A 19,192-nucleotide genomic window follows, 5' to 3' on the forward strand; every position below is an offset into this window, starting at 1 on the left:
TTATTATTATTATTATTATTATTATTATTATTATTATTATTATTATTATTATTATTATTATTATTATTATTATTATTATTATTAATTATGATATTATTATTACTATATTTTTATCTTGCCCTTTTTTATATATAACTCAAGGTGGCAAACATACCTAATCCTCCCGCCTCCTGTTTTCCCCGCAAAGACTACCCTGTAAGGCAGGTTGGCCTGAGAGACAGTGACTGGCCCAAAGTCACCCGACCAGTTTTCATGCCTAAGAGAGACCTAGAACTCACAGTCTCCTGGTTTCTAGGCCAGCACTTTAACCATTACCCTAAACTGGCTCTCAGTTGAAAGAAAATTCAAACAGAATGTTTAATTGCATGTACATTACAGTTTTCGCAGACACTCTTTTTAAAAACAAAGGGTAAATTGGGGAAAACTAAGTAAAGCACCAATGCAAGGTAAGGTTGCTGCAAGCAATATGCTTCTAGCACTTCAATCTCCAGCAGACCACTGGAAGAGAGAGGAGGAAAGGGGAACTGGAGAAAAGCAAAGAAGAAAACCACCATAATTTAGACATTGAGAACAATCTCCATCTAAAAATTTTGATCCAGGTTATAATTGGAATCAAATAAGAAGCATCTTATGCATAGTTTCAGAGCCATGCTAGTCTTTGAAAACTAGAAAATAAATATCTTTAGCTATTAAAGAGTGCCATCATTTAGGCAGTTTGTGTCTTCCCATCTTCTATGGCAGGTAGCTCAGCTGGGTTCAGATATTTGAAAATTTCAGAAACTTTCCTGAAAATCACGCAAACCTTTACCCTTGGGATGTGTTTCCAATTAATTAGAAGGATTTAAATTAACCTATATCATTAGGTCTTTCCAGCTCTGTGATTCCATGAACAGAAGAGAGAATAAGTGGCAATATGTGGCTTTATGCATTTTAGGAGAGGATGCAAAAAAACTTCCATAGAATAAATGGGTCAGTGAAGTAATGCTATCTTTAATACAAAATTTATATCTCCTACAGACCACTCTTCCTCAAGGTCTGCAATAGAACACATATGATGATTTCATCAACTGTTTGTTTTGACACACATAGCTGCATGAAACTGCAATTCAAAGGCAACAAAACATTTTGTTGAGCTTGTCTGATGATTTTTTTCTGATTTCCAACCACCAAAATGGTATCATCAATATATCTGAGGTTGTTGATGTTTCTCCCCCAAATTTAATCCCATTTTCAATTTCTTCTAGTGCAGCATTTCTCACTACATCTACTTTGTATGTATTAAATAAGATAACATTATGTAACTGTGACGTATCTTTCCTCAATTCTGAACCATTTAATTGTTCCAAATAGCATTCTAACTATTCTGGTTATGATACAAAATTTTCAAGAGCAGATGGGGTGACCCAGTACTGCCATATTTTAAGGGTCATCCTTAATTTTTTATACTTTTAAACAGTCCAAAGCCTCTGCATGATCAATAAAGTAAAATTATTCATTCTTTATCTTTCCCACCACCCACTAGATGTTAGCAATGTTATCTTGGGGAGGGGAGGGGTGTCTTCTGAATCCAGCTTGTACATCTGGCAGTTCCCCTTCCATGAATGCAAAATCTTCAACATTATTTTACTAGCATGTAAGAAAAGTACAACTGTTCAATAGTTTCAGCACTGCCCTTTTTTGGTATTGAACTAATAAAATGATTAAATAAATTGATCTATTTTCATCTCTGGGCCATCCATGCTTAGAAACTGAATATAGCATTTTAACTGCAATATCCTGTAAGATTTTAAACAGTGCTGCTAGGGTTTCATGAACTTTATCTTCTTATGGAATACTGGTGAGGTTATATCTTCTTGTTCTGCTTATTTTGTTTAAGTTGTAATTTTGCAAGAAGGAGCCCATGATCTGTGCCACAATAGGAATCAGGTCTTGTTTTTCTTCATGGAGTGCAGCTTTTTCATCTTTGCTTGAGAATATATAATCAACTTGATTTCAATGTTGTTCAGCTTTTAAGTAGTTGGGGAAAGGTGGCTGTATAATCATTGAATTTTCTTGGCTGAACTCTGATAGTCTGTCTCCTGTTTTGATCTGTGTGTTATGCACTGAGACCAAATTTTGCCTTTATTCCAAATGCCACTTTGGTTCCAACTTTAGCACTTTTCTTCTTCTATATTTAGCATGATTTTTTAATGCTGCATCAACAAGATGCTTTAAATTATTTTAAATCAACTTCCACTTTCTCTGTATCTTTGGTTAGGACATAGATATGTATCACTATAATAGTGTTTGTCTTGCATTGAATTTAAATGGATATCATTGGGGTGGGGGTTGAATCCGAGCACTGTCTTGGGCAATATTTTGTTAACAGTGATGGTTTCTTGTCTGCTTATACTTTGAAGAGAAGTAACCAGTTCCAATTTATTTCTTTTGTTGACTCTCAGAATGTCAATATTCAGCCTTGACACTTTTGTTTTCACAACATCAAATTGGTTTTGATTCATGATTTGACATTCCACATTCCAATGGTATACACTCTTTGCATTACCAAACCTTCCTTTTGCCTCTGGCCACGTCATTAGTTCTATCTATATCCTTCAGGCTTTATCCACCTACATTATAAACACTAGTGCTATTCATACTTCCCTTCAATCTTCCCCAGTAACTTGTTGGATACCTTCTGCTCTGGGAAGACTCATATTCCAGTATCATGTTGACACTGTCTTGATTGAGAATACTGTAACCATTTTGGATTTTTAGCAGAATACTGGAGTATATTTCTAGTGTATTTAATCTGACCCCTTGTCTATGACCTGATTACACAGGGGACCTTTCTGGGAATATAGACCCCCAATTATATATAGTTCATGGCATCACTGGAATGCACAAGCCTTTCCCCACTACATGGTACAGTCCCATATTTCATAAAGTCTGATTAGTAGATTTGTTCTGTGAAACCAATGCCCCTGCTGAGAAGGAGTGTGTACATTTGTCATTGTGGGCTTTAAAAAATGTTCCAGCTGCTTAATGGGATGATGCCACAAAAAAGAGGTTCCCACAGAGGGACTGTAATGTGAAAAGGGCACCTGTGTTGTAATTCTCACTGGAAAATCTCCCACAAATTATATGGCCTTGCACCTGTCTAGGGCTGTTTCATCTAGCTCAGATGACAACTTTGGCAGACTGAGCAAGTACACATAGCATGCCCTGGAGGAGCATTTTGAGTTTAAATTAGTTGTGGTCCATAAGAATAGGTTCAAATCTCAGTTGGGCATGACCTGTAATTCTTCATCTATAAAATGGAAATAGCCATCAAAATGCCACCACAATTTGTTGGGATGGCTAGTGGGTGAATTTCAGTCTCAGCCATTCACACAAGGTTCATCAATGGCTATCTACAGTGACTAAAAGACCTTCCATGTAGTAAATTGGTATACCTGAGCCTCAAGAGGATATGGACTGACAACAAAGATATGCTTTATGTTTGTAAGTTAAGGTTAGGGTTAGATTGCCCTGGATGTGCATTCTCTGATTCCTTAGAAGATCTGCATGAAGCAATGCCAGAGGCAATCACCTAGATAGCTGAAAAGGACATCCAATTATGAGGCCACTGCTGTAGGTTTTACTTATAATTGTGTGGACTGTGTATATATGTTTACTTTTCTGTCATGTTCTCATCATAAGCTAAATAATAATGTTTGTGGATTAAACATGGACATTTTTTTAAATTTTTATCTACTTAACAATTTCTAATCCATATATTCACTATTACTTTGAAAAAGTTAGTTCATTGCTTTGAACATATTGGCAAACTACTCCACAAAAATACTACATACTGAAAAGTTCCATACAAATTAATTAGAAGAAACTTATTACCTTAGTAAAATCTATGCAGCTGATTGTTATTCACCTTTTTTTAATACTTGCAGATTTGTGTAGTACTTTTTAAAATATGTTTTAATATGTTTTAATATTGTATTTGGCTTTTATATTGTTTTACAATTGTTGATAGGCTGCCCAAAGTAATGCATTTTAAGATGGGCCACTATATAAATCAAAATAAATAAAATTTCAATTATACACAGGTATTTCATCCATCTATTTCATTCATTTGCAAAACAACAAACTTATGACTTCAAGAAAACTTTTCTTTCTCTTTTTCCCCTTCCTTCCTTCCTTCCTTCCTTCCTTCCTTCCTTCCTTCCTTCCTTCCTTCCTTCCTTCCTTCCTTCCCTTTTTGCAGTCTCTAAGCACCGAGGACTTGAAAAGCACCATTCACAGAGCAGCACTGATCTAAACACCATCATGCAACTTTTGTGGGAAGGTGGAGTGCTGAAAAATTAACTGTCTTACTCTTTCCTTTGCCATGTTTATAGCCATCTTGGCAGATGAACTTCAGACTGCTGCCACAGCCGCAAACTCCATGTCCTGCCAACTGTACATTACTGGCCTTGGAAGGGCTCCAGTCCTGGGAAACCATTCTAAAAGAATTTGTTTGATACTTTTAAATAACAGCAGCCTAGCATGCAAAGCAGAGGCAGAGGAGCAGGCCCGGACTGCTGTATAAGCATGCAGCCAGGGTTGACTTAGAAGGCTTCCTCTGTTCTCTCGAGGTCCTCCCTCTACAGTATTCTAAGGGAGAGAAACAAACGAGATGCTTGGTATGGAGGGAAAGGACTGGCTTCTTGCATCTTTAAAAGAAACAGAGCAGAGAAATCTGTCAATAGGAGGAACTGCCCCTGACGAACACTTGGCAAAAAAAGGCTTAACTGTGGATTGTTTCCATTCAATGTAGCTTCCACCTGCTGCTTCATACCTTTGCTTTCCTTTGGATGGTGCCAAATTAGTGTTCTCTCGGCCACTGAGAATCCTGATTATGGGATTTAAAGGATATTTATTTGATGTTCTGAGATTTAAAACTTCCTCTCTTTATCTTGCCACAGCATCTGGGATAGAGATGGGCAGTGTATTGGTATCTTAGGTCTGTACTTAATAGTTTGGGGAGTTACTGGGGAGCTGCAGTTGGTAATCATGCAAAGTGAATTGGGTTAGGCTTTTCTGGATGGCTTCCTTTGTTTTGGGACAGAGCTGGGGTTGGTCAATTTCTTAAATTATATTAAATCCATTTTCGGTCTTTTACAGTATGTTACTTCTCTCAAAATGTCAGGAAATCATTCCAACAATTTTCAATAAAATATTGCACAAGAAGGAGAAAAGGAGGTAAGGGAGAAAGTGAGGCTCAATTACAGATTGATTTAATATCACCAGATGAGTTCAGCTTCAGAATCTCCTATGTATCAGTAATTTGTTTTTGGGGCCACGATGCCCAGTGCCAGCAAACCAATTTCCTTTGCACTATCCTCAATGTAGAAGGGGCACTAAAACACCTCATTCCCAAGCTATGAAGCAAGGTAGTTGATATCTAACAGTTCTACAAATGAGTAGAGGACATTATAATTCATTAGGCTGTTTCACAAAACTTCCCCTAGCAACAGCAACCACTTTCCAACATGCTCTGACATTATTATACTTGAATGCAATGTCGCATTTGTATATCCATGGCAAAATCACATCTGTTTATTTCTAAGGCCTTTTTTAATGTTAAAGATGCTAGTTTTTTCTAATGTGGAAAACAACTTAGAAAAAGGTAGGGCAGCAGAAACCAACAGGCCTAAGCAGTGTTTCCTAATAATTACTTTTGTTATGGCTCCTGTTTACTGCTTCTTAGCTACTTCCCACCCCCAACTGCTTACCTTTATCATTGTGCCCTTCTGCTCCCTATTGAATAAACAGTTCTTCTTGCAGAAGACAGCAGCTAAAGAGTGCTGAGCTCAGATTTCTCCTACATCTCCAGCAGAATTGGAGTTCAGTGAGAATAACAACCTTGTGGTATTTAAGCCAAAAATCTATCTAGTCCAGCATCCTGTTTCCACCAGTAGACTTTAAAGCAGTCTCTCCTTTTACTTGACCTCAAAAGTTGGTATTGAAAGGTGGATGCTCTTAAATACAGAGCTCAGTTCCCATCCTATTTAGCAACTTTCTGTTCCCTTAATCCAAAAAAATCATTTAACCTTCCTCACTCTAACAATTTTAAGGGAAATACTCTGCTTATTCTTAAGAAAAAGCATGCAAGTCAATTGTGGAATTAACAATGGAATCCACTACCCAAAACTACTTAATTTTTATGCATTGTAGTTCAAAATACAGTCACACATTTATTTGTAGAGACAACTAGAAGTAGAAATCACTAACCATCAGGAATGGAAATCAAATGGACAAACCAGCATTCATTGATTTTTTTGTTGGGAATAATAGAAAATGTTCTGGAGAGAAGACACCAACACGATCCCAAACGCTGAACGTTCAGATAGTATTTTTTGATGGAAGCTGATGATCATAACCATCATCTCATACTTAAAAGATTACAAATAAATGTAGTGTAAATGAGATGAGGTTTCTCCCTCCCTCCCTCCCTCCCTCCTTTTCCCAAACAACACAGTCAGCAGAAGCAGATAAGCTGCCAGAAGAGAGCAAAGCTCAAGGAAGTAGCAATTGGCCTAGTTAATGTTCAGCCATGCTATGCCATGCCAAGGAGACTAATGACTGCTGAAAGTGCCCATAAGCCAGAAATTCTTAAGCACTTACCTCCTTGAAAAATCCCTTCAGTTTCAATCTGTAGTGTGCATGAAATCTGATGAAGCACATCACTGAATGCATGCTTCCAAAATATCCCCTTTTCTCCAATAGTGTACAGTAGAGTTTCTCAACCTTGGCAACTTGAAGATGTGTGGACTTCAACTCCCAGAATTCCCCAGCTAGGCTGGGTTCCACAATAACTTTCCTAAAGTGTCATAAAGCCACAGAGGCCAATGGCACTAACTTCTCTTCAGTCTAACACTACTTAACATTTCTCCCGAAACCATTTTTCTTCTAACACTCACCAAAAGGCACAGGCAAAAGTGTCAATTAAAAATTAAAAATGTGGAATTATTATTTACTTTTCAAAACCAGCATCATAAATTTGAGCAGAAGAATTTGGATTGGATTCACAGGAGTTCCTTTCTTTTTAAAGCAATCCTCTGCTATTTGAGGTGGTCTGGTCTGAATAGTTTTGAAAAATTCAAGCAGCTGTAAAAAGGCTTCCTTCAGTCCTGCCCAGAATGTTCCATCAACTTAGCCTTACTATCATCCTGCATGAACACAGCTGAGAATTGCAGGGACAAAGACAAAATCACTTTGCTAAACCACAAGAAACTTTGAGACATTTTGAGATTATATTTTTAAAGAATTGCATACATTGAAGTTTCTGAAGCTTGGAATATTTGATTTCCTTATAGCAACAGAGCTGAAATCTCTTGTGATTTGGAATTATATATATTTTTTTCCCAGAGATATGAGGCTGCCTATTTAGAATCAGACAATTGCCTTATCACATTCAAAACTGCCTACTTCGAAAGGAAACAGATATCTGTCAGAGATATTTTACTTTCCCTTGGCACCTAATGATAATTTAATTTTAAAATGTTAACATTGAAATCATGCCCTTCCAAAATTAGATATCTAGAGGAAAATGTTATATTTTTCATACAGATTTTTTTTAAAGCTAACTTTCTGAAACAGAAGGTGATAAATCCAGCTGATTGCAATCTCAATACACTTTCACAAGTATCATCAAGAACAGCTTTTTGTATTTATATTTAACTTGTAGCAAGAATAATGTGATCGCTAATAGGGAAAGCAGCCATTTCATTTTCTCTTCCTACTGAGAGGCATGCATTATTGTTTGCCACAAAATAAACACAGAATGTAAACTGTCTCCTAAGAGGCTTAAATGAAAGGTGTAAACATGAGAAAACATTAACATGTGAACATGCTTATTATGGGCTACATGGACTGCAGAGATCACAAGTATCCTTGGCAAGAATGTTAGAACCTCCCTTTCATATCCCCCATTCTGTATGTAAAGAAAACTTCCTTGGGATGAAAAGCAGAGTCTTTTCTCCTTGGCAAGTTGACAGACTATGTGCCCTATGTTTTGTCTTCCAAATTAGCTACCAATGCTACAAAGCAAGCATTCAGTTTAGAGAGAAACATGGAGTGCCTCTTTCTCTCATCTAAGCATGAAGGGATTCCAGAATAGACCTTGGCAGGGCCCCCATTTCTCATGCTCCCAGCTGCTAGCAATTTAGCTACAGTGGGAGAAATGAGAGAACCTCTCTCTTGAATTGTATGAGCACAAAATTTTAAACTGAAAATCTAAATATTTCTATCTCCCCCCCAAGCTATTATTGGCTTCTGTTCTCCTAAAGTAGCATTTTAGCAATGTGTAATTATGCCCAACAACATTTTACTTTGGAATGGACTTTGTAGTATAAGATTCAGGTTCTACTACATATTGTAGTATATGGCTCTGATTACTTGTCTGATTATCTCAGCAATTTTTTCTTGCAAAAAAAGTTATAATACTGAATTTTCAGATGATGGAAAAATATTGTTTCTCCCAGAAATTATTCAGACTTCCAGAAAGTAGTGAGTATTTACTCTCATCTCAGTGTATTTAATTGTGCCATTAATTGTAGCTCTTGCTTTCAAGTAAGTGATGGGTTTAGTGCAGGGGTGTCAAACTGCCGTCCCACAGGCCGGTTTCATCATATCGAAGCCGCGCCCACATCATTGCCGGCAATGCAAAAAGAGTCGTGATACATCGCGACACGTCATGTGATGTGGCGAGTTTGACACCTGTGGTTTAGTGCATTGGCAGCCAACTGAAAATCCACTGAAGTCACGCACATATTTGCATTCGCACACATACACATACATATCTAAGCAGATACAATTTTAAAATGTAGAAAAATAGAAGGACTGCATAAATGGATGCTTTAGGCCAAAGCACCCACAATATAATAGCAATAACACTTAGACTTATATAGCGCACCATAGTGCTTTACAGCACTCTCTGGGCAGTTTACAGTATCAACGTTTTGTCCCCAACAATCTGGGTCCTCATTTTACTGACCTTGGAAGGATGGAAGCCTGAGTCAACCTTGAGCCCGTCAGGATCGAACTCCTGGCTGTGGTCAGAATTAGCCTGCAATACTGCATTCTCACCACTGTGCAACCAGGGCTCTTGCAGTAAGGCCAGAATTATGATATATACATGATATCATTATGCACTTGTGTCCAGATATCAGGTATGAGGAAAGTAGTAAATTGTCAGGTATGTGTTGTCATCCCACCTCCTGCCCTAAAGAGATAGCTTTATCTCTCAATTTTTTTAAAAAAAACCTGTTACTTTGAATGAAATTGAAGTAACATAAAATAAGGAAATTGTTCTTTTTAAAATTCAGTGAAAAAAGTTAATTGTAGCACTGTAGAAATGTTATAGTTGGAAGCTCACAAAGTAATTTTCAGCATCCAGACTTGAATGAAAGGTAATTCAGGCGCATTATTTCCTATACAAGAAATCTTCATTATATTAAATTGGGCATATCCAACCAGCAATTGAAGACAACAAGTATACTTATATAATGTTGCCTGATATGGTTAGCAGTTCTCTGAAGCAATTACAAATCCTCAAACAGCCGTATCTGCCTCCTATCCCAATTCCCTTCTCTTAAAAGACTCTGGTGTCATCCAATTGCAAGCATTATAGAAATATTGTATAATTTTGTAATTTCAATCCTAAAACCAGAATCCAAGACTCTACCAAAGAAAATATTTGTGTAGTTTCTCAGACAGTACATCACATTAAAATAGATATCTCACAAGCTTCTTTAGAAGTCTGTTTGAAATATAAACAGAAATCTTTATATTAAATACGGACTGAATATTAGCCAATGGCATAGAACTGGCCCTGTAACATTACTGGAATTCGTTGGCTAGTGATCCTTATGAATTTATTTGCATATAAAATTATTGTGCCTCTTGCAATAAACAGATCTGATGAAGCAAAATTTAATGGTTAATGACTAAGGATTCTCAATCTAAAGCTTGCAATGCCTGTTAATCACCTGCTCTTACATTCTTAATAGAACTACAACTATGTTTTAGCAAAGAAAATTAAAGTGACTGCAAGGATAGAGGAAGTATGAGTAGGAAGTGACAAGCCAGCAAAATTGAATGTACTCTTGCTCTGCACACAGCTCCTATTATAAATGGTCCTGACTCCCAAGCAGCTGGAAAGATAGAGAATCAGCACTGGAGAAATAGTTGAGCATTGACTCCAATATATTAATTGTCCCCTGAAATCTCCCCAGCAATCACATATACACAGGCTATATAAGATACATTGAGGTGGGGATGGGATTGAGGAAAAATACTGACTTTTCTTTGAATAGTACATTTTAGTTCAATGAGGAAAACTACTGACTGTATACACCGGCATCTCAGGCAAAAAATACATAAATATAAAGTAAGTGATATGGGGAATCTACTTCAAAATGCACTGGGGATTGCTTTTGTAAATAACTTTGAGAGAGTATTGTGAGTATCAGAACAGTAGGAAACACAATGAAAGTGCATAACGTTTCTCTGCTTGTCAATTTCTTGCTCCAAATCCATATATTCCAAATTGATTCCGCATTAACTTTGTAGGATACAGAATTAGGATGTTATAAAGAGAAAATCATGGGGGGGAAAGAACAATGAAACATTAAGTATCCATCTCCCCAGCATGTCTTCTGCTACATTTCAATCCTCCCGAAAGCTGTTTGCTAATTTACAGAAAAAGTGTACAACATATCCTTCATTACATGGAGTTGCACATAATATGTAGCTTGGCTTTCGGTTCTATGGCTCAATGCCCCTCAAATGTATTGAACTTGTTTTGGCTGCTAATACTCTCAGTGTAAGTCCAATATTTGTTCTACCGTCCACCAAGTAAGGATTAGGAATGGTGTTACTACTTGCAATTGTGTGTTATTACCTTTGGGATGAGATATTAACCCTACATTAGTTTTAAAAAATAACTTTGGCTCCTTCCTTACAATTCGCATATAGTGAATGTTATGACCGAAACACAGCAGACGTTTACCTGAAATCCCTTATTAAAAATCAGGTTGTCACTGTAGAACAGTGAAGATCTTATTTTCCCAGTTCATCCAGTGTGAAGAAAATCTTATGCAAAACTTGAATTTTGATCAATTGGGCTTTAGCGGTGGATGATTGATAGGATTCTATTCTACCTTTGTGAACATTCTTCAAGTTCTCCCGTGCTTCCTCAAGAAGATCCTGGCACATAGTTTATATACCATTGCCTTGTATTATAAATTCAAGAACACAGGGAATGAACAACAAAAAAGACAAAAGATTTTATAGATCTACCTTGTTCGAGTCTTTTCATCTGCTGAATCTGATCAACCGTTTTTTTTAGAATCTTGCATTTGTCTGGTTTGACACTCAGGCTGTCAATCTCTCCAATATTGGCTGAAAGCAGTTCTGCCAGCTCTTCTAAGTATTTGTTCTCTTGCTCCCTGCGTCGTTTCTCATTGCTGTTAGAGAAAATCAATTCATAGTTACTGAATTCTCCATAATCAAAATCTATGTATGGTTTATTCAGAAATAATTCAAAAGCCGAACCAATAATAAATCAAACCAAATATTTGAGTTCCTTGAATACTTGGGCGTTTTTGTGAACACATCCTAAGCACCCATAAACTCACTGAAATCCAATCTGTTTCAACATTAGAACAGGTATGGATGTGGAGGGAGGGACCATTGAGGAGACAGATGACACAAGATGAAGAGTGAAGCTGACTAAGCAGAGGTAAGAGCATTAGAGCTTATCTTGTGGTGATAAGAGTGGTGCAGTGAGCTCATTTCTTCATCTTAATGCATCTGCAGAAAGCCAGCTGGTGGCCTCATTTCAGGTGACTAGGTCTCTTTTGATAAGGAAGGGTTGTGGGAATCCTTATAGGTTCCCTGTGAGGAATACTGTTGGCATTTGTTTGATAGAATCACTTGGCTTTGCTTGAACTTGGACTCCAGATATACAGATCCTATAGAGATGCCTAAGACGTGTCTGAACTCAGTCATCTAGAGAAAGTTTAAATAGATCATTCCTGAGAAAGTAGAGAAGATCCTTATTGCTGTATTTTTACCTCTGGCCCAGAAGATGTGGGGATCTGGTTGAGGAGGAACCCAACTCTGACTCAACCCTGGAAAGACAGAGTAGCTTTGGGTTTTTAGTTCCCCATCCCATAATCTGGAGACGCATCATCTTTGATTTTTGAGGGAACAGGGAGAGGTGGTGTGCAATTCTAGGGTTCTCCTGAATTTATGACCCTATTTGGTTGCAGGGGGGCTTTGCACAGAAGCATCTCATGTGCCAACTGTACCTGTTGCTGGACTAGGAGGCCTGCTGACAGTCAGTCATTGTAGTCACTGCCTATTTGGATAATAACATGCTTGAAGGCCATCCAGAAATTACAACTGGTCCAGAATGCAGCAGTGTGCACAGTTTCAAGTGCCCCATTTCTCCATATGACACCACTGCTGCACCAGCACAATGGCTTCCAGTTTTTTTCTGGTAGTCACCTGAAAAGACCTGAATAGCAGAGGCAGGTTATTTGTGGGGTCACTTCTCCCTGAAAATATCTGCCAATTGTGTCTAGAAGGCTTCTAACAGGTGGCTTTTCCATCAAGCACTGAATTAGTGTGAGGCTGGAGCCCAGCAAAGGTGATTGTTAATGTATTCGGAAATTTTGTTTTTGGAAATATTTTTTTTTATTTTTTGTGATGTTCAAGTTGTTATTAGTCTGCACCATCAAGCAAAATCAATGGGGAAGTCATCAGAAGGTCGTGATCAAGTGACATCTCATTTAATGACCCAGGGGTCCACGGTTAATGATGGAACTGCAGAATTACAGTCGTTATGTGGTGTGAACATGTGACATCACAATTTATGACCATATCTCTTAACAATGGCAATTCTGGTCCCAACTGCCATCATTATTTGAGGACTACCTGTATATTTTCAATTTCTCACTGTTTGTATCATCTTACCAAATATTTTTAATGCATTAACTTTTATGACATATGGTATTTTTGTGATTAACTATCGGTGGTAATGTTTAGGTCAGCTCTTAAAATTGCTTTATCAGAAATATCAAATATTATTTTCTCATACAAAGAAATACACGAAGGAAGACTATATTTTGTTAACTGCTGAGGTATTTAATAGGAAGGGGAAAGCAGAAAAGGTCATGGTAGGATGGAGTTGATGAGAACCTCAAAAAAGAGAAACTTAAAGCAGAAAATGAAATCTATGCAGTTTGGATAGAACTAAAGAAGGGTAGAAGGAGAAGGACAGGTACAGTAGCTACTGTTGATTTAAAATTAGGTTGAGTCATATTTCCTTTTCTTTCCTTTTACTGTAAGTCACACCTTTAATTTATTTGGCTTGCATACTCTCTTTCTGCACTTTGCTTACTCTGGAATAGTGCGATAGTATGTATGTATTTCTCTTTTGAACTGTCCTAATTCCTTCCTTTTTACACATAACTTATCTGAGGTGTGCGTTCTGTCATTAAGGCAGAAAAAAATCCAACTTATTGAATTAAAAGGAGTTCAATGAGGGCAAAAAGCAATTGGTAAGTTGCTACTGGGGATAAAATGTGATGGCAGCATGCCAACAAACAGAGTTAATAAACTAAAAGACAAAAATGAATTAAGAAAGATAATCAATCTCCTTGCAATAGCAATCACTTCATAAACAAAACTGAAATGTAGCCAACAGATCATAAAATCAAGCCACGGAAGAACAACTAACTATTATTTAGTTGCAAAAAGCCAGTTCTACAGTTTGTAATGTTTCCCCCCCCAAACTTAAAAAAATGAATAGCTAACAGTTGTAAGCTGCTTAACAGGTCCTTTCCCAAGATTTCTGTTATTGATCAGACTCCTATTTTTGCTCCATTTGTAACACCTTCACAGCTGGGAATACAGAACCTAAACAGAACCACTCTTCCACCCCTTTCAACTAGTGTCTCCATTATTTGGAAGAATGATGTAGTTCCTAAAATGTTGTGCTTGATCGTACTAGTATGTGCCATAACCACTGATATTGATAAATGTAATTATTCTTTCCAGATTTCATTTTTCCAGAATTAAAACCTCATTTATTCCCAGAAATGGAGACCTAACAATACTAAGGGTATTCTCTCCACTCTTGGATTCCTGCTTTAACAATGTTCTACTAGTTCAATTATCTTTTTTTTTTCATGCTGTTCTTTGAAGACCATGGATGACCCAGATAAGCTGTTGAAAGCATATATATATTTAAAAAAGAACAGTTACAAGAATATCTTTCTTTCCCATACTCAAGTGAAAAATTCTGCTAAACACTAGCGCATATAAGCTTTAACATGTGTCTGTCTGTCTGTCTGTCTGTCTGTATATATATATATAAATAAATCTGGGAAAGGTAAAAGTGCATAGGTTGTGGAAGAAATGGGAAATATTACTATGGGCTTCTGGACATTTTTGTTCAGGTGAAATTAAAGAAAGGGGGGGCAGGAAACCAGTAAAGCAACATATGTGAATTCATTAAGATATTAACAACTCATTGCCACTGTTGCTATGGTAATATAAGCTGCAACTGATGGAAAAAAATAAAGCAATTGCTTTTACAAAAATGCCTAATAAGAATAGTTTCAGTCAGCTACCACCATCAGTAACAATTAAGCATATAGACTCCAACACAGAAGAAAATGGTATATTAGCAGGCTGAAATTAATTCTGACAAACTGTTAAAAACCTCTGCCAATTAATCATACAAATTAATTAAGGGCTTTAATGAACTGAACTGGCATGAATATGCAAGTGAGTAAAAGAACAGTTTAATGAAGAGAACACTCTCCTTTAGATGATACATGCAAACAGAACAGCAGGAGCCATCTTAGAAGGTGTGCTGAGAAGAAAGTAAAATAGGAAAAATATATTTGTTAAGCAAGGATTAACTTTTGCCCATTCTACGATGTAGTATTGGGGATGTTAAGTTAAATGAAGTCAGGGCTCAACCAGTTAAGATCCTTACTTGGAAAGAGACTGAGCAAAATTGGGCTTAAAGTAGTTTGCCCCAACATTGTCTTCAAACACAAAATCAAAATGTAATTGAGATTGAGATATAACTCTTTTAAAAAAATAATTCTAGCTTCTGTCTGTCTATCTCTTGGGGTGTTCGGTTCAGATGGGAAAAAGAGACCCACATAAAAGACTGGCATTAATATCAGTAAAGATGGTCAGTTAAAATTCACTAAATGGACACCAGAGATCAGCATTATTACTTTATTGCTTGGAGAATATCAGAGGATTTAATTAAAGTTGCCAGATCTGTTTAATGTCTAATTTCCATTCAGGACATATCACATAATCCATTGTCTCACTTTATACGGCCACTGGGAGTCACAACTTAAGGATTTACACCAGGCATTTCTAAAACTCTAATACTTTTCCAGTGAAGGAGACAGAATCATTTGCTCATCTTCCAAAGCTATATATATATTCTGCTAATAATTCTATTTATAGAGTAGTTTTTGTACAACAGAATCAGCAGACACAAACCTAATATCATGAACAGCAATATCTAGAATCAAGTGGGAGAAACCTTTGACTTCGAAAGGAACCCTGCTTCTGACATGAAACCTGCCATTCACTACTAGAAAAATTGCAAAGGAAGACTACAATTGGGATAAGGAACTGTTGAACTAGAACAATCAATCAAGAATCTGACACTATCCATTTACATTTGATTACAAATAGCTGTTTTCTATTCACTATAGTTATTAATTAACTTGTCAGGTTAGGGTGGCTGGACTGCCACTTAATTGCTGTGCCTGTTAATTGTTATTTTGCTTCACAGAATTATCACAAATGCTACATCATGCACGGCACCAATTTTATGTATGTATGTATGTATGTATGTATGTATGTATGTATTCATTTTTTTCTGCATCATCACATTTATACTGTACCACTGAATTTGGAATGTTCCACAGCATTTTACTATGTTACAATATAATGAAAATAAGTATATCTTTACCTGATAATATGAAGAACTACAAAAAGCCCACAGCCTTAAAATTATATAAAAAAGCAACAGATGCTTTATATAATATATGATATATATATATATAGTCCTGCTAACTAATTGACAGAATTGTGCTGTAATAAATATATTAGTCTGCCAAATGCTGCAATACTTTGTTTTTAGGTAAGAAATGTAAAGGCTTTTCCTTTTTTGTTCTCTTTGCTCCTCATTAAAAATTTACAAAATGCATCCAGACTTCCTATTCTACACCACATTCTCCTTCTATATTATTATTTACACATTATTCCTATGAGCAAATATAGATTTGTTTCTCACTGTTCTTCTAGAAGTCATTATGGAAACCATTTCAGCATTAGAGAAGGTGAAAAATGTTTTGAAGAAATAAACTAACTTCCACTGAGCTCCATATGAAAAAGGGATAAGACAGTAAAGTATATTTTGCACTGGCTTGGCTGGGATCAATTTGGCTCTACCAGTCTCTCCATTAGAAGCTACTGAACTGACTCACTGTGGCAATTATCATATGTAGGAATTGTTAATAAGCTGGTTTTCTTCTTCTATGCTTTTGTCCCTTTTACATCAATGTCTGTAGACTTGGACTTTTGCATAGTTCCCTAATTTTGGTACAAAAGCAAATGATTCCCCCAACTTGCTAGTTGACAAACTGAGGAGACATTTTCCTTCGTAACCTGTCCTGAATTTAATAGCATGCTGGTGTAGTTCACATACACTTTCCTATCCATTATCCATATTTTCAACAGAATAGACACGCCTGGGAATTCTATAGAAATGTTCAGTATTAAAAGAAGATCCACTTGCAACTTTTATTCCTACAATTTTGGCAAAGAATAAAAATATTTTTTGTTCTGCCAGACTTTTAAATACAACCAGTATTAGCATCTACATCTGACAGCAGTATTGATTTTATTATTAATCTAAGTGGAATACTGCAGTGGCTATTTGTTTAGCATATTAATAATAACTTTCTTCCAGTTTAGCTTTTTTGCAATGTAAAATTTATGTTGGAAATATGGAATATAAATTAACTAAACAAATGGGCCTATGACTTGCTTGACCTCAGAATTAGGCTCCTATTGTGAGGAGTTTCTGAACTATGGAAACAGATGAACAACCAAACAGAAAAGAAAGGAGGCATGGGAATACAGAAATTGGAATTATGTAAGCTTTTTCCTTAGCCTTTATGCAGCTCAAAACCAAACGAAATCTCTAGTCATGTAAAAAGAAACCATGAGAATAGATGAAACTAGCAAGGGTAGCCCTCTCATAATCTGGTCTGAATATCTACATGGAAGGGGAAAATTTGCTGTTAGCACCAGCAGCATAATTGTTTTTTCCCCAGGAATTTTGGACCAGTATGGTATAACATATTCCACCATCAGCCATGGAAACTCACTGAGTGAGTTTGTACCATTCGCCCTTTCAGTCCAATCTATCTCACAAGGGTTGTTGTCAAGAAGACAAAACGGAGGTATTAATGTACACTAACTTGTGTTCCTGAAGAAAAATCAGGATATAAATGTAATAAAGAAATAAATGCCATATTCCATGGAATATTTCCTTGGAATAAGTACTACTTTGCCACATATTTAAACTTGTTGCTATTTATAGTTGCCAGCTATCACAGTTACTTCCAAAATTACCTTCCTCACAATTCCTCATAAAGAGGAACAACCTTTTCATGAGAGAACTGTAATGAAGAGTGAAATATTCTGGAAATATAGACAGTGCAAAGTGGGCTGGAATGGAGGAATAATGCAGTATCTTGTACCACTCCTGAGTAAAATGCTGAAAAAAAAATCAGGCAGAACGAAGCTGAATTATCAAGCAAATTAACTTGCAAACAAAGCCATTACTAGAACTGTATACCATGTTAAGAAATTCAAATGGGGCAAGTTTCAAAAAATTCAGTATATCTACTCTGATCCAAATTTCCTGTGAGTTTTTAAAATACTCAAAAATTACATTTTAAAAGAAAATTTGGTGTTCAGTTAACAAGGGGATTTTTAATTGACTTTTCCAACAAATGAACTGATAAAGTATTAGTGTTCTAACTAAAACCTGAGAAGCAAGGTTTTACCAATTTATGAGAAAAAGATAATTATCATTTTCTAGTGTTTTTTTTTAAATACAATATTTAGGGAGATGGCCAATCCCCTTCTAGATGCCTTTAGATATCCATACAATTTGAAGATGCAATCTATTTTCATTTTAAATTTTCTTGTATTTTAGATTTTGAAACAAGAGAAATATTAATGACCATAAAGTGTGAAGTGTGCTACAAACCCAAGTCAATCAATAAGTAAAAACAGCTTCAGTCACAAATCACCAGTTGCTCTCCAAGAGAGAAGACGAACAGATGGAGAGTTGTGTTCCATCTTCCACAGTAGATACTCACAAACAAACAGCCAAACACTGGTGGGATGTGTGAACTTATCCGAGGGGATGAAATCTGCTCCCATCTGCTTGTGCAGAAAAAGAGTGCCAGAAAGCAAAAAACAAAACAAAACAAAAACCCTTCCTCTATCCTGGAAGAATAATCCCCTAAAATTGTACTTACCTCTGGACCAGAGTGTCGCATGGTGACCCCTTCCTCTTTTGAGAATCCAGGTTTCCCGGGTCCGTAGAGTTGTTCCCAAGGCCACTCATATTGAGTCAATTCTCACCTGAGAAAGAAACAAAGAACATCATCAAGAAATGAAACAAGTGGAAAGTGATGGAAAACAGATAGGGAATGGTTTACACGCAGCAGCTTCAAGAAGCAAGGCTGAAGTGACCTGTTTAAAGAGGGGGAAGATTACCTAGCAGCTTCCTTTTTCTTCCACAAAACCATATCCAAATATTCACTCAATTTTAAATCGGTTCCACAAGATAGTATTTGTTTGATTTTACTTTATTAGCTATCAGCACCATTGGTTTCATCCGGACACTTTGCATACAAAATAATAGCTTCAGTCTTAACAGGACTAGGAAACAGTATGAATTATTATGAATTATTATAGTACTTTATAGCACAACTTTATATACTACCTACCTAGAAGTCAATCCTAGTCTTACTCTTACTTCCAATAAACTTTGCATGGGATTACACACAAGCTTTTTCACTATTTAATGGATTTAAATTTTATT

General features: G+C 36.4%; 1 protein-coding gene across 1 annotated transcript in view; it reads right to left on the reverse strand.

Annotated features, from left to right (window-relative positions):
- NCOA1 (nuclear receptor coactivator 1) overlaps positions 1–18,712 on the reverse strand; it is a 98,469-nt gene extending 79,757 nt beyond the window's left edge. Inside the window, exons 1-2 of the mRNA XM_015812979.1 lie at positions 18,624–18,712; positions 11,320–11,486 (exon numbers count right to left, since the gene is read on the reverse strand). Coding sequence (XP_015668465.1) covers positions 11,320–11,486; positions 18,624–18,712 — 256 coding nt within the window. The remainder of the gene's footprint in view (positions 1–11,319; positions 11,487–18,623) is intronic.
- Between the last annotated feature and the right edge of the window lie 480 nt (positions 18,713–19,192).

Source organism: Protobothrops mucrosquamatus, unplaced genomic scaffold, assembly GCF_001527695.2.
Source record: "Protobothrops mucrosquamatus isolate PMUCROS unplaced genomic scaffold, P.Mucros_1.0 scaffold125, whole genome shotgun sequence".
Taxonomy (NCBI): Eukaryota; Metazoa; Chordata; class Lepidosauria; order Squamata; family Viperidae; genus Protobothrops; species Protobothrops mucrosquamatus.